The 17,280-nt window shown below is 36.7% G+C and overlaps 1 protein-coding gene across 1 annotated transcript in view; it reads left to right on the top strand.

Annotated features, from left to right (window-relative positions):
• The window catches only part of LOC124788539, a 573,870-nt gene that overhangs the window by 388,907 nt on the left and 167,683 nt on the right, over nucleotides 1-17,280 (top strand). The window contains exons 18-19 of the mRNA XM_047255809.1: nucleotides 1,631-1,825; nucleotides 11,966-12,199. Coding sequence (XP_047111765.1) covers nucleotides 1,631-1,825; nucleotides 11,966-12,199 — 429 coding nt within the window. The remainder of the gene's footprint in view (nucleotides 1-1,630; nucleotides 1,826-11,965; nucleotides 12,200-17,280) is intronic.

Below are 17,280 nucleotides of genomic sequence, written 5' to 3'. Positions count from 1 at the left end.
GCGAGAATCGGGAATCTCAAAAACGTCGGTGTTGAGAATGCTACAACAACATCGATTGCACCCGTACCATATTTCTATGCACCAGGAATTGCATGGCGACGACTTTGAACGTCGTGTACAGTTCTGTCACTGGGCACAAGAGAAATTACGGGACGACGACAAATTTTCTGCAGGCGTTCTATTTAGCGACTATTTAGCGACGAAGCGTCTTTCACCAACAGCGGTAACGTAAACCGGCATAATATGCACTATTGGGCAACGGAAAATCCACGATGGCTGCGACAATTGGAACATCAGCGACCTTGGCGGGTTAATGTATGGTGCGGCATTATGGGAGGAAGGATAATTGGCCCCCATTTTATCGATGGCAATCTAAATGGTGCAATGTATGCTGATTTCCTACGTAATTTTCTACCCATGTTACTACAGGATGTTTCACTGAATGACATAATGGCGATGTAGTTCCAACATTATGGATGTCCGGCACATAGCTCGCGTGCGGTTGAAACGGTATTGAATAGTATATTTCATGACAGGTGGATCACCGGATCTGACGTCCCCGGGTTTTTTTCTGTGGGAAAAGTTGAAGAATATTTGCTGTCGTGATCCACCGACAACGCCTGATAACATGCGCCGGCACATTGTCAATGCATGTGCGAACATTATGGAAGATGAACTACTCGCTGTTGAGAGGAATGCCGTTACTTGCATTGCCAAATGCATTGAGGTTGACGGACATCGCCGGCCTGGGTGGTCGAGCGGCTCTAGGTGCTACAGTCTGGAACCGCGCAACCGCTACGGTCGCAGGTTCGAATCCTGCCTCGGACATCGATGTGTGTGATGTCCTTAGGTTAGTTACGTTTAAGTAAGTTCTAGGTGACTGATGACCTCAGTTGTTGAGTCCCATAGTGCTCAGAGCTATTGTTGTGACGGACATCACTTTGACCATTTATTGCATTAATGTGGTATTTACAGGTAATCACGCTGTAACAGCATGCGTCCTCAGAAGTGATAAGTTCACAAAGGTACATGTATCACACTGGAACAACCGAAATAAAATGTTCAAATACGTTCTGTATTTTAATTTAAAAAAACGTACCTGTTAGCAACTGCTCGTCTAAAATTGTGAGCCATATGTTTGTGACTATTACAGCGCCATCTATCAAAAAGCGAAAAATATGGTCCAACTAAAACATTTTTATTTCTTCACCTACTACACGAATATGTAATAAAAAATTGGGCCCTGTTTAAAAAAAGTCCGTTGATATCCGTTTGACCTATGGCAGCGCCATCTAGCGGGCCAACCATAGCGCCATCTGCTCTCCCCCTTCAAGCAAGAGAAGTTTCGTTTTTCGTAGTTTTTTCGTTTGACGCTTATTTCGTGAGACATTTGGCCCGGTCACGATCAATTGACCACCCTGTGTACATCATAGATGTTTGAGACTTGAATAGGTCTCTGGTACCGCATACTTTCATGTGTGTATGTATGATGTATGTATGTTTGTCTTACTGAACGGAGTGAAGTGTTGTATACAGTATGTCTTCTTACGTAGCGCAGTGACGAGGTAGAGCAGCTGCGACTTGTGGAACGGACGCCGGTGGTGTACGGCTGGGCGCGCGCGTGTTGCAGGACAGAGGTGCGAGCGGCGGATGATGCACATCCCGTTCAAGCCGCTGTCGGAGCGGATGCTGCAGGAGCCGTTCTGGCTGGGGCTCATCACGGTGACGGTGGTGCTGCTGCTGATCGGGCTGGTGTGGTGCGCCAAGCGGCACTTCCCGGAGAAGCTGGAGAAGCTGCTGGCCGAGGAGGCCGACCGCAGTCGCAGTAAGCTCAACATGACTCCCCGCTCGCTCGCATTCGGACATGCACGCTACCGCTGCACGGACTCTGTCGATGGAATGACCGTTTTCAGTGTTGCAAGATAGTGGTCCCCACACACACTCACTCACTCGCTCTCTCAGCCTCTACTCCTTCAAACTTTAAGTTTCGTGTGCAGTTCTGTGTGGCCGAGAACCGGCGTCAAACTTTATGTCATAATTGTACAGACTATACCTTTGACGATATTCTGTACTGTCATACGTTACGCCATTTCTCTCAGATGAAATGCATGCTAATGATATGCTAACTGAAAACCAGAGACTATCTGTCTGTAGTTGTATATCTTTCGAACCAGAAAGATAATACACACTATCTTGTAAATTTACGAGTGCATTTTTATGTAGCTTTATATGTTTCTTGAGCAGCTCTTTCTATTTATTTTCTGTCACCTCTTTGTAAAATTATTGGTCAACTGGGTTTAGTTTACTTCTGTATTATTTTTCTTGTAACGCATATTCAGTAAGTTTTAAATTTCATATCTTAACAATAATATAATAATATAGATTGTAATTCATCAGTACAGAGTAATGACAAAAATCGTTCTCCTCCTTCAGGATTTCAAAGAAAATTCAACTTAACTTATTTTGTGGTTATATAATTAAGAGCTCAATATTTTCTGAGAAATAAATGTTGACGCAGATACATTTACTGAGTGATATGACGTCTCTTTCAATGTCTGTGAGTGACGTCTGTCTTGGAAAAATTGTATTTTACAATGCAGCTAACTCTCAGACGTATATTGTGTAAAGCACTGTGTGCAACAAAAATGGTGCAGAAGCTGTACTCTATGATATCCTGAAGGATCAAAGCTAGATTGGTTAAGGTCGCTGTCATCTAATGTAGGTAAGAGAAGATAATAGTATTTTGTGTACCTACTGGAGGCACTTTGTACAGGTAAATAATTTCTGCCATAATATCGCATCGCTTTCCTATGTAAATGAAGTGTAGCGAAATCATATGTAAAACATATTTTTCATTGATTGTCTAATAAAGAATTTTCGATTAGTTTTTTGCTACAAATATAATGCACTTTCATTTTTACCCATTTCCCTTCACATCTAATTTCATTTTATTTTTCATGCACCAATGCAAATTTTTGGAATGCCTTGTATTTCATTCTTCAGTCAAATTTACTTCACAACCTCTTGCTTGATATCTTTTGCAGCGACCAGTGTGCCAAATTATCTAAGAAATAAGCTAGCATTTTGCACATTTTGTTAAACCTAATTTTATATTTGTAATAAATCCAGTTTTACTTTCAGCATCCTCAATAAGAGCACCAGATACACCACCTTGGATGTACAAGTAATACCCATTTCAGCTACAGTAGTAGTGTTCTCAAACTATAAAATGCAAATGTTCTGGTGAACGAAAACATAGCTTTACTTGGAAAACACGTTTAATGATATGATATCAAGGTGATAAAGACAGTTAATACCAAGTAAATACATTTATGATAGAGTTTGCTATTATCAGTAACTTATGCATGGTACCTTGTTACTTGTTATTATATATGGTATGACATATCATATACTTTAAACCAACATTTTTCACCATTTTAGTTTATTATTTAATAAATTTTTGTTGCTATTCTAGAATTAGACATTCACTACATACACAAATTCATTTGTTTTGAACACTGATCTGAGATTTTTATATTGTGTATATTACTATAAAGCAGAACTGCTTGATAGAGGAGTAAAGATTAACAAAGTAATCATGAACTTGGGAAATGCATTTCTCTAAGAGAACAACAAAGCAGAAAAGAATGATTTACATCATTGAATAATTAAAGTTTTTTTAACTGTTCTCCACAAAAATAATTAACTTTGAAAATTGCTTATCCATTTCAATAAACAAGAGTTTTTCAGTTCCAAGGAGTCATAATTAATTGAAGTACAGTTATATAATTATTCTATGTTATAATTAACAATTTTAAAACCAGAAACTGTTGAGTGATGTAAGTTCTCAATCACAGAATAGCTGATGAAACTGTGGAATAATAGCTTCTAGCATTAGCAAAGTATGGAAGATAATAATCAAGTATCATGTACCATCGCTTTCTTAAGTACAGTGGCGTCATACAGACTTTTCATCTATCAAACATGCGACTGAATTTCAATCCACAAGTTCAGTTTTGATTTTTAGTACTTGTAGTATCATAAACTTGTCTGCAAGATTCTCAGACACAGAACTAAATTGTTCCACTAACAGGCGAAAACACTATCCTTGTGTAAATGAGACACAAGGAATTCCTAATTGCAATATATTTTAATTTGACTCATCTGCTCTGAGTTATTATTGCTGCCACGTGTACTGGCCTTTGTGATATGCATTCTGAGTCCTTGGAGCTGATCATCAGCTCTAGTTGGTACATATTTCAAAAAATTACTACAGATAATTGAAGTGTCTCTACTTTTGTAAATTGATTAGAGTAAGGTACTTTCAGCACTTAATATAAGTGGATAAGTCGCTCAGTCACAAATTAATTTATTCCATTTAACTGAAGTTCAGTTATCTGGTTCATAAATTTCAGATTTTGACTCAAATTTCAAGTATTTACACAACAAAAAAGAATCGAGTACTTAACTAAGCACAAAGAATTTGCCCCAATGTCTGTGTTCATTTCTCCAGAGCTATTCTGTCGGTATTTTAAACCTTTAGTGATATATTAAGAGTATGTGGGATACCCTGTTAAATAGAAATGGACCCAGTATTGATCCCTGTGGAACAAAAGCAGTGCTGTGTCTGCTGTCTACATATCTTTATTCATTGCGCATGATCTGTGTGTGTCAGTTAGTAATCACTAACTGCATAAGAACTTGTGCCCTCTGTTCAGCTCCCTTACATATAATCAAAAAATTAAAAAAAATGTTTCATCAAATTAGATTAATAAGTCTGGAAAATTTTTACAAAACAGCAAGAAACTCTGACAAGTGTTATGATTATTGGTAAGCGTACTTGAACTGATAATGCATGCAGCTCATGCCACACTTTTCATACAAATGACTAGTGCTGAGTATCTTGTAATAAAATATTTTCATTTTAAACAAGTTGACTACAGTCCATATGCACATCAGGATGTGGGAGGTGGAGAAGGGGGGGGGACTGAAACACCATTACAGATTTCTATTGTAGAAAAATTAATTTAAATGTTGTTCTATGAGCATTGCTGATTTGGCTGCAGATGGCCAGTTGTTTCTTTTGAAGAAATGATGACAGAGCTGCTATCCATTAGTACAGCGTTGGTAAATTCCAGACAAAAAGCATTCAAGGAAGGACACTTTTAAATCACGTATGGAAAAACGCAAAGATAACAGATGTGCTTCTGGCGTCGTTATGAGACTGTAGACGAAATTTCGACCACTTTGATCCCTGGATCCAAACCTATAGTCAAAATGAATTATGAAGTGCGATTGTATATACCATAGAGTGACTGATATGAAGTACTTGAGCCTGCTCACATATGAGCCCTTACTATTGCAAAGGTGTGCAAAATGGATCTCAATATGCCCTGTTGCATACAATGGGCCTCTCTTTCTTAACATCAAATTGTTACATGTACAGAAGAAATTTCAATTGAATGACGGGTCGTTTGTGCTACAATGCAGTATTAATTGAAATCAGTGTTTATTATCTCGGGAAACAAAGATATCAGAATGCCTCTGCATTTAATTCATCAAACTAAATGTAGATCACTCTGAGAAATATTATTTTTGTTTTGTAAAAAATTAAGTTGCGTATTAAATTTTTTACCACACTTCAGAGTTAACCCTTATAATCGAACAGTAGTGAGATCTAACCACAATTCTATAGATGTAGATGAAAGTTATACTTTTTATAGGACTGCAAAGCTGTTACATAAGTCTGTATATCTGTTTGACACAATAATCTCTAAAACTAGTAGATCATTTTATGGGGTTGAGCGTAGCTTGGAGCAACATATACTTTTCGTTTATTAGAATCGGATCACGGGGAAAAAATTGTAATTACAACTGTTATCTAAAACAGTCGTATCTGTCTCTCTTTCTGTTTAAACGCATTAATCTCTGTAACTACTAACGAAATTTCATCGGGTTCTCATATACAACGCGATCATAGAGTGAGGCAATATACAGGCTTAATTTCATGAAAATCAGATCCTGGAATAAAAAATATACCGTAATATAAAATTTTATCTGAAATAGTCACGTCTGTCTGTCTGAATGCACTTATTTCCAAAACTACGAGACGAATTCTCGCGGAGTTTTCTCACGTAAATTGAGAGTAGCTTGTGGCCACATTCAGGCTTTACTTCATCAAAAGCGGAATACAGAAAAATATCGTAATTTAAAGTTGTATCTAAAATTGTGTGTTCATCACGACGTAGTACGCCAAGAATCAACAGATGACGATGTTAGTTTTTTTTTTAGTTCTGTGACAGATGTAATTTCTGAAGTTTATGCACTGCCATTTTATCTTTGCGAATACAAACTGACATCTATTTACTTCCCTATGATAATGGGATTTACAGATTTCGCTTTACGAGAGGTTTTATTCCTCTTCTTTGCTGGAAAAACGCATTTATTCAGTTTGCTTTGAGATTTGGGTTTCCAAAAAATTGTATTTTTATATCATTTTATTTAAGAATAAAAATTTCTGGGAAACAATTCTTTCTGAGTACATCAGAACATATAAAAGATTGAGGCTTTTGCGGTCTGAAGAATCCAATGGACATCATGAGATGAAAACTGCTGTGGGTTACAACGTCAGGCTTTAACTCCTTGTTTGAAATGCTTTCCACATGTGAGGCGTGACGTAACTCTAATGGATAATGTCATGCATTATCTCTATCCTCAGAACCCTTTACCCACACAGAAAACCACCAAAGTTCTCAACGTTTTTGCACAGCTGCATCACTGCCTCTCTCATTTTAATGAAGCAAACAAGCTCTTCGTTCACCTCCTCAGTCACACTACTTCAAACATTGTATACAAAAAAGCTTTATCAATCAAAAATAAATTTCATTTGTAGAAATTATTTGACGCAGTTATATAAATTCCTTGGCAATTCCAGGTTTTTCAGGTAGTCATTAATAAGTCTTAAAAGGTTAGAAGCAAGTTGTCTCCATCTCAATAGTGTTCTGAGGCTCTATGTGATAATTTTAATGTCATCATCATTCCATGAAATGTCACAGTTCTACGTTCTAATCGTTTCTCATACAAAGTTCGTGATTATCCCATCTTCCATCTGCAAATTACGAGATATTATGCTTTCTCTCGCTCATGGAGATCTGTCTGCCATCTCCCTTGGAAGATTATATAATATGTACTGATTATTGTTTCTGTAATTACTTCCCAAATGAATACATTTGCCTCTATTTTTTCTGTTTACCTTAATGTCTAGTTGTGCAGTGGTAACAAGCTCTCAATAATTACCAATTGTAAGTAGATGCAGACAGTTTCCATACTGAATCAACAGCAGCCTGGACAAATTTGATTTATTACTGGTGTACCACAGAGTTCAATTATTGGTCTGTTTTTATTCCTGTTATGTGTAAATGTGTGTTGAACTAGTTATGCATGCCTATGATATAAGAACTATTACAACTAAATATAGCTGAGATATGTGAATATGATGAAAGGCAAGCTATTTTTTAACATTATTAATATATTCATGCCAAATGGGCCTCTTATTTTATCCACATCTCCTGCAAAAATTTCGCATGTTTCAAGTAATATCTGTGTCAAAAGACCATTCCAAATTACAGTTGTTTGATCACTGAAGTTATTATTATAAGTAAATGAGTTGTTCTTGTTGTTTGAAATGGATACCAGGCTTGATAATTTACTCCCAGAAAAGGAAATAAATATCTCACATATGAGTAAACATAATAATAATTACGACTGATAACATAATCTACAAAGAATTTACAATGTCTTGCATCGTCTATACCATGTGTTAATGTATTCTTGAAATATAGTTGCATATCCTATAATGCAAGAAACAATGCAAATAAATGTAGCTGAGATAAGTGTGTGTACTTATATGACCAATATGACATAAAAATTATACTATGTTAGCCTCTTACAATAAATTCATCAGGCGTTTGTTACAATATGTCAGTAAAATGTTTGTAATGAAGCGTTTCACAGAAGTAACTGGAACAGTGGTGATAATAAAAACCAAGGTATGAGTCTATGCTTCATTTAGTGCTGCTGATAATGGAAGGAAGTGAAACTGCTTTGTGCCTACGAGAAAGGCACTCACATTTAACACATTTACTGCCTGTTTTTGTGAAATAAATTTAAATAAATCTTTAATGAATGTTATATCACCATATCTCTCTTACCAAGAGCTATAAAGGGCATTTCTAAAAAAATGCCATTTCTAAAAAAATGCCGTTGGCTCTGTATGTGAGTAACGATACAGTAAATCAATTGCTTCATTCTGTATAGTCAATTACTTGCTACTTCACCTACTAAGAGTTATCAGAAACCTTGTTTTAATATCATCAAACATTTTTTAATTTTTTCTGGGCATATGAGATGCAAGAAGAATGAAACTAGACCTACTAATCCCTACGACATGCCAGTAGTAATTTGTCCCCAATCTGATGAACTTTTTTAATGTGTACTAACAGAAAAATTTTATAACAATAGGGAGAAGTGAGAAATAAAAACACATTTATCTGCCTCTGACAGTCAGACCCAGCACTCAAAAATCACAAGTATCAAGCATGAGTTACAGTAATCATACCGTGATATTGTAGTGTGGTAAATGTGAATTTCTGTAAGGAATCCACCAGCACTGCAGTACCTTCGAGTCATTCGTGTTTACTTTTAAGATAGTAAGTTGAGTACTCGTTTGTATGCCTCATTGGGTTACTGACAGTGCTGTAGCGCCATTCTCCATTTGGGTTAAGTCAGTTAAGAAGTCATAGGCAAGTAAGGGAGCATTATATCCATCTCATCATCCCAAAAAGCACTGTGATCTGCTAATCAATCTCAAAGTTACACCTCTTACTTTCTTGCTAAATAAATTTATCGATGTACATCTTCCACAAATTAATATTCTTGTACAGTAAATTTTGGTTACGATTTTGTTTCATCACAAATGCCATCTTCTCCAGTTTTTTACATTTATTATTTCTGGACGTTTCTACTAGCATAATTCATATCAGGCCAGCAATTAATTTCAGTCCCTGTATTTTTGTTTTTATTTACCATACTATATGTCCTGTATGTATTAACAAAGAGGATGGAATTTATGAAGCAGACTATACTTCTTCAGTGTGTGACAATCTGTAAAATATTGAAGAAACGTTCTGTCTCGGATTCCAAACAAATGTTTCAACATAAATTTTCACATTGTAGTTGTATCTTGTCTGTACTACTTCCGATGTTTTTTATCCTATTTCTACCTTCTCTACTGTTTGGATTTCTCTCTGAAAATCGTTTTCGTGCACTTTGTTTCATCAGAGCAGTATCACTGGTAGACACAAAACAGAAAATAACTTGTACAAAAGAAACAGCCTTATTTTCTTTTTTTGTTTTTTTTTTTTTTTCTCATTTCATCACGTTTCTCCCCCATCCCATCCGCCCCCTGTGCTTCAAACATTTTGTGATTTTTGAGTGCTGGACCTGACTATCAGATGCAGATGCAGATAAGTGTTTTTGTATTTCTCACTTCTCCCTAAAGTTGTAAAAAAATGAAAAAAATTGTGTAGCAATTCTGTTTATAGGGTATCGTTTAATACTTCATTTAATGTGGCAAGGTTTTGGTACACAGTACTGAGTAGTGGTATGTAGCTGCCATGCAATTACAGATCATCTTCTGCCACAGAGAGCATCAGCCTACATTACCTTACTCGAATCACACAGCAAGAAGCCCAAACATAGATGTTTCTGGGGTGTGAAAAGACTTCACGAATGTCTTTTTTTTTAATACAGTACATCATGACTATTTGATTTTATGAAATATTACAGTGTTACACTGCTGATGTTAATTATTCTAAAACTCAATACACTAATTTCCACAGCCACTGTGGAGATACTATTCAATAGTGTAGAAGGTATTACCTAATGAGTTCTTTAGTTCACTCTTGAGCTCCACTTTGTTACCTACATTACATTTAATATAGTGTGAAAAGTTGTTGACTGTACATGCAGTCATGCATATGACACCTTCATGTGTTAATTTTAAAACTTCTAATTCTATATAATTGTTGCTTTGGGTCCTAATATTTTAGTCACGCTTTGCACTTTTTATGAGAACATCAGTGAACATATGTACTGTCAAAGAGTTGATAAAATACAAAGCTAGAAATTGGCAATTTGTGGTGAGTTTCCTATGGGACCAAACTGCTGACGTCATCGGTCCCTAGGGTTACACACTACTTAATCTAATTTAAACTAACTTACGCTAAGGACAACACACACATCCATGTCTGAGGAAGGACTCCAACCTCCGAGAGGTGGCACCGCGCGAACCGTGGCAAGGCACCCTAGACCGTGCGACTAGCCCACGTGGAACAAAGCTGGAAAACAAAGCTGGAAAAAGCATTCTCGGTCTTTCAGCGACTTCCTCTGCCAACATCGTCAAAATTTTGCTGTCATAAAGTGCAACAACAACTTTAACTGTGACAGTGGCTGTACTCTTTTGGGAGCTTGATGCTGAAACACTGCAGATGCTGAAAGGCTGCAGGTAAATAAACTGAGTTATACATCATCTAACAGAATCAGCATCGCTACTGATCTTTCTCCATCACAGATATCATATGGAGGTTCGGTGACTTTTTAACGACTCCTTCACGTAATTCGTCCAACTACATACCAAACTGCCGCACAGCCTGTTAGTCGTCCTACCACAGTTAACTTCTGAGGGCAACGACAGAGGAAGTCATTGAAAGTATGACAGAATAAAGAAATGTAACTCCGCTAGAAATAGCGAGAAATATTTAACCAAGAATGTCGCCACCAAAACTACCTCCTCATAAAATACAAAGTTATTTTTTATTTTGATGTTCAAAGTTCGAAGTTCAGATGTAAGTCACGAAACTCGTAATGCGAGGTTGCCATTCTATGTCCATCTTTCTGTAACAGAAAAAACTGGGCTCAGACTCCCCTTTGTATTCCATTCTTTGAATTGGACGTGTACTGGCTGTCCCTCATTAGACTCGTCAGGCGAATTTTCTCTGGCGTTTCGGCAGATATTTACAATTTCGTTTTTGGGATGCAGCTGGAGTCAGCCCAAACAAATATTGGACATCACGTCTTTCTTTCGAAGCCCAGTGTTATAGAAACCACCGGTTAGTTCTCCATTTCAAATCACTATATTTTGAAGTGGAATTTTAAGGGACCAGATTAGTCTAAAGTGCGATATTCGTTTTAGCAATAAATATTAACAGGGACAGTAAAACTTAAAAAACAAACAGTACTCCAGCATCGAGGGCACCACCCAGGCTCACAATGACTGCTACCACAATGCAGCAGTGCTATTCAGTCACTGCTGGAGTTCTGGTTACTCTTCATATTTTACGTTCCTTGTTAATACATATTGGTAAAACAAAATTGAACGAGACTAATTTGGAACCAACCAATCGAATGCGCATATAACATCTCACATTAAACATTATCTTGTTTTTAACGGGAGAACCGACGCTTTCTGTCGACCCTGTGACCCACATGAAACAAGTAATCAGCAGAATTTGTTTGGGTTACACATTGCAGGAACTAAATTATAAATATCTTCCGAAACACCTGAGAAAATGCGTCTCTGTGTATGAGCTCAGTAATTATATGAAATTAGTGAGTTCATGTGTGCAGAGTCCTTGAAAATTTTAATGATAACGATTTGCCATAAATAATTTTTAAATCTTTCCAAAATTAGCATTATTGCGAACAAATAACTACTGGTATTCCTCAGAGATCGATATGTGGCCCACTGTTATTATTTTCTTACTTGAATATTTCCCACTCTACCACAAAAGGCCATATAGGACTGTGTGGTGCTCCGTAAGTAGCTTAAATGTGATTGAAGACAATTTGTGGTGCGGCGGCGCAGAGCGAGCGCTCCCGTGCAAGTGTGGGCGTGTGGTGTTCGCAGGTGTGCACTCGCGGCCGCCGTCGGTGCGCGACCATCTGGCGGGAGCCGGCGCCGCCGCCGTCGTCGTGGTGCCGAGCCCGCAGCCCGGCTGCCCTCGCTCCCTGCTAGGCCGCCTGGGTATCCGCAAACCTTCGCTCCTAAGCCTCACCAGCCCACACGGCTACAACAGTCACCCATCTGCTGCCACAGCAAGAACCTTTAGTTTGGACGATTTGCTTAAACCACCACCCAGAAGTAAGGCGTCCGCCGGAGAAACACTCTCTCACTCTCTCTATCTCTCTCTCTCGTGTCGTTCGTGTCTGCACTCGCAACATGCTCGTCTCTGCCCCCTGTTGTTGTTGTTGTTACTGTTGTTGTTATTGCCTTCTCTTTATTTAATGCTCTTCTGTCCAGGCACTGCACGGGTGTCTCTTGTGCACTCCTCAGTTTTATTTGGCGTGTGTCTCCCGCCTCCAGGGAATGCGTGGGGTGCCTCTGCTTCACAGTGGAAGAACCCACCAGTGTCTTCCACTCACGTCAGCTTGCCCGAAGCCACCATGCCAGCCATCTGCACATAGACCGTGCCTGAATGGAATTCCAGTCTCCCTTCATTGTTCTTGAGCACATCGTTACTGAATTCTGCTTTTGTTTGACAGTTGTGTATGCCTGTTGTAAACGGTGTCTGCAAAAAGTTTCAGTTTTATTATGTCTACCACGTACCTTTTCTAACCCAGCTTCTTCTTCCTGTGCATGTTTCTGTCTGGACAGTGGAGTAAACGTAATTTTGACTGATTCTGTAAATACTTGAGAATTGCCTTTCTAAAGCAAACCCATTGACAATTGGTAAAAAATTGCGCCACAGACGTATTTAAGCAAATCTAATAGTGAAATATGTGTATTATAATCATTCCCCTCCTTTGCATATTAGACCCCATAACAGACTTCCTTTTAATTTTTGTGCTTGTAAGTTAACGTCTGCTTTCAATGTTGGAATGATCTGGTAATATTTTTGTTTGCTATTGATGTTTTCCTGTGAGCCACTCACATTTTTGAGCCATGAGTGACCTGCAAATCAAACCGAATGTTTCATCAGATGCAGACTTTATCTCATTATTACTGAACATTGACAAAGCATTAGTATCTAATTCTTCATTTAACTCAAATAATGTCTCCTTTCCCTCTCTTCTCACACTTAAAATGACTCTCTTATACCCTACAACAAAACTTTGTTACGTAAATAGAGTTAAATACGTAGTTAAGATATAAATACTGTATCACTGAAGAGATGTCAGCTCACTCTGAATTCATATTTATTCTTAAGTTCAAATTTAAGCTCCTTCCCACGTGAGGGACTTCAGAAACGACGGTACTTAATAAGAAAATGATTCCCATTCAACAAAAAATAGAAGACGTTAAGAAGCATTAGTAGTTTATATTTAAATACCTTTCTGGTAACAGAATCATTTGTTGAATGCTCCTTGGCGTTTTTAATTGCAGCACTAGATCTTATAAAAATATTTTAATAGATACTCCCTCTAAGTAATGACTATCTCAAACTGTCAGTAAAAAATGAGATAAATTTCTGCATATATGTAACATTCAATATCCTGTCACATATATATTTACTGTATGCTATGAATGCTTTTCCCATATCAGTAGAATGTGACTACCTTGGCCTTGTGTGTTGGGTGTTGTGTGCACAGTAGATATACTAGCTGTTGCTGTTACTTTATTATTCTATTCATTGTGTTTTGTGACTACTCACTACTCATGATGTCTTTGTCAGCACTCATAAACTAGTCACTTCAGAAGTGAAGTGAAATGACACATTTGATGGGGCAGACTCATCTATGTATGTCGGTACTTCGCTATTTACCTTGCATGGTGCCTGAATACAACATAAAAAAAGGAAATGAGCAGATTCAGAGTCATTTCCTCCTTTAAAGTCAAGAGTTCATAATTTGGCCTGCCCATAGCAACCACCACTGGCTGATATATTTTGATGTTACATATTGTCAAATGGGGAAATGGTGGGATGAAGTAAATGAAAAATGTAGGCACTTAATCCAAAGATGAATGAAATGATGCAACAAGGAAAAATAAGTACAGGAACATTAGCAAATGATTAATATGTATGTTAGAAAGAAGTCAGTATTTTAAATAAGGAGCAGAGAAGAACCAGAGAGAATGGACAGAAAGAATAGAATTAGCAACAAGATATTATTAAATTTCAGAGCATTTTAGTGGAAACCATTTCAGCCATACTATAAATCATTTATTTTTAATATTGCAATTAATGACTCATTAGATAGGCATGATGTGTATCACAACATGAGATGCTTTAGAAGAAACTTAATTGCTAAAGTTTCATCATTTATTATTCGAAATCATTCTGTTCTCCATACTTAAATGATGTCTCCATGTTTGCCTTGACCGCAGTCAATATCTGAATCAACAAGTCTTCCTCTCAGACAGCTTTAACTGAGCTTATATACTTCACATTTGTTTACCTATATGTCTCTCTCACCATTAATGTCATTCTGCATTTTCATTTAGCTTTAGTTTCTTAAGAATAATAATTACTTTCATTTTCTATGTGAATTAATTTAATTCAACTGACATTCATTTTTACTCTTTAATAATATTTTGGCATCTGTTTGGATGATATCACAATTTTTTTTCCATTTTTCATCCTTGATTAAATTCCCAAAAACTACAACATCTCCTCAGATGTACAAATACTAGCAGCATTTACAGTTGGCTTGTTACTCATGCTGCTTTTAGAGTTGTTGCATTGCATTAGATTTTGAAGGACTTCCTCTGTGACTTGAGTACAGCTGTCATTCTTATTTCCTCCTATCTATCTTTAAGTTAATTGGTTAACACATTTACAACACCCACTTAATGATACTTAGTTACAGGAAACCTCGGTACTTTTGCTAGCTAAATTTATATATCTTATAGGAAGTTGAAACTAACAATGGATTACTCAGAAAATAATGTGTCAGTACTGAATTCATATAACATCGATGTAAGTCTCAACTGAAGAACAAATAGATGAGACAAAACTAATGATTTTACATTAACAGATTCCTACAGTGTGGCAATCTACTAAATGATACATCAATCATTATAGGAACAATACAGTATAGTGCAAACAGTGTAAAATTTTTCATGTGCAAGTTGTATATGTTTCTCATACATTTTAACATAGAAGGAAAATTTTCTTTGATATTATTGTTTCGTAGAATTTTACATGATACTGCATTGAGTTCCATACACAGTATCTAATATACTTTCACTACTGATATAAAAATCGTTAAAGGAAATTGTGATAATGTTTTATACAAGAATGAGTACTGGGTAGTCAACAATTATGAAAAATTTACTGTAAAAATAGCAGTAATGCATAAATGTCTGTACTAATGTAGTTTCCATAGTAATGTTACTGACTTGTATTTGTCAACCATCTCTGTTTGACTACAGAGTTTCATTTACTGTATCTTGTACTGGCAAGAAAACTACATTAATTGATCAAATCTAAAATTATCTTGCATAAGAAAGAAACTGAGTAGGTTATATAACACAATTCTTCTGCCAAACCAAACATTATATAGAGCACAGGTTCTTAGAATGTGACGCCATCTTTTTAATTAGATTACAAAATATTACAGAAATTGTGTTGAATTTTCAGTTAAATAATTTTTTGCTATCATACAGCAAATGAGTAAGAGGAATAAGCATATACCGCATCATAAATCTTAATAACCTAACGTAAGAAGTAGAAGTTAACATATTGTATAATTCTTGCATGTAATTGCAACCATCATCATATCAAGATTTTCAGATGAGATATTAAATGTAGTAAAATTAGTGTCTCTTTATGCCTGGAGTCAAAGAAGCTCTTTTTGGTGGTAGACTCTGTAAACAAATACACAAGTTCATAAAGCAGAACGACTCCCAGCAGTACAGTAACTATTCCCTCACAAACCCATTTTTGTTTCATTTAAAAATTACACATGATTACAATATTATGTTCGATGTATAGCAATATTTTAATTCATATCAATGCTGTAGGTGGAATGTGCAAGCCTATACATCTCTGTTATTCAGTCTTATGAGCTTGTGGAATCTTTTAAACAATTACAAATTTCTGTTACAGGTAATTTTCACACCACAATTTTTACAGTTGCACTACTTATGGAAAATTAATATGTGAAATACCATACTGGTACCAAAGTCTTACAGAGCTATTAATATATTCACTGTACATCACATTAATTTAAAATTCCCACACTGTGGAACAATATAATGCTATACTCTTCACTAAACCTTAAGGAGGTAGTTATACCTGCTTACACTTCTGTATGTTATTAATATTTTCTTTATCACCATATTGTTTCTGTTTCAGTAAAAGTGTTTATACTTTTCCAATTGACACACATTACTGGTACCAAGCAAACCATGACTGATTAGTGTTCATAGAAAAATACTTCAAAATACATTTTTCATCTGCTGCAAGCCCTGATAGCTGAGTGGTGAGTGTGACATATTGCCATCCTAAGGGCCCGGGTCCGATTCCCGGCTGGGTCGGAGATTTTCTCCACTCAGGGACTGGGTGTTGTGTTGCTTTCATCATCATTTCATCCCCATCCGGCGCGCAGGTCGCCCAATGTGGCGTCGAATGTTATAAGACCTGCACCAAGGCGGCCAGACCTGACCTGCAAGGGGCCTTCTGGCCAATGACGCAAATGCTCATATCCATTTCCATCTGCTGCAAAACACAAGCACAGTTGTAAGTAAGAATTCGGCAAATCCATACCTGTGAACTACATCAGTGAGTAGGAGATTTTGTCCCACAGCTGCACTAGGGTAGTTTATTGATTTGGTACAAATCAGAACTCTCAAATTAAAAGGAATATTATTGGAGTATGAGAACTCATTCTGTATCTGCTCTTCCTTCCATATTCAATTATATGAGTTCATTATGATCATATTTGTATGGTAAAACATTCTATGTTTTCACAACATTCACTCCATGTCACATCCTGGAATCAAATTTTCTGTATCGTTCAATCTTGTGGATATCAATCTATCACTTTCATCATATTATGTGTTTTTGCTTTAAATCCAGTTTACAGAATTTGGTAGAAACATTGTAATCATAGATTTTCTCATGAGAGGTTATTTTTATGTAGTACAGTGTATTACACACACACAACTGTCTTTTTCAGAATAGTGCTTGTACTTGCCAGTTTATCGTCTTAAGATCTAAATACTATCCTAACTATATTTCTTGCCTAGTTCAAATTTACACAATTTGTTGTTGTACACTC

This window comes from Schistocerca piceifrons, chromosome 3 (genome assembly GCF_021461385.2).
Source record: "Schistocerca piceifrons isolate TAMUIC-IGC-003096 chromosome 3, iqSchPice1.1, whole genome shotgun sequence".
NCBI lineage: Eukaryota > Metazoa > Arthropoda > Insecta > Orthoptera > Acrididae > Schistocerca > Schistocerca piceifrons.
Note: the sequence above shows the minus strand (reverse complement) of the source record. Positions and strands in the feature narration are given on the sequence as shown.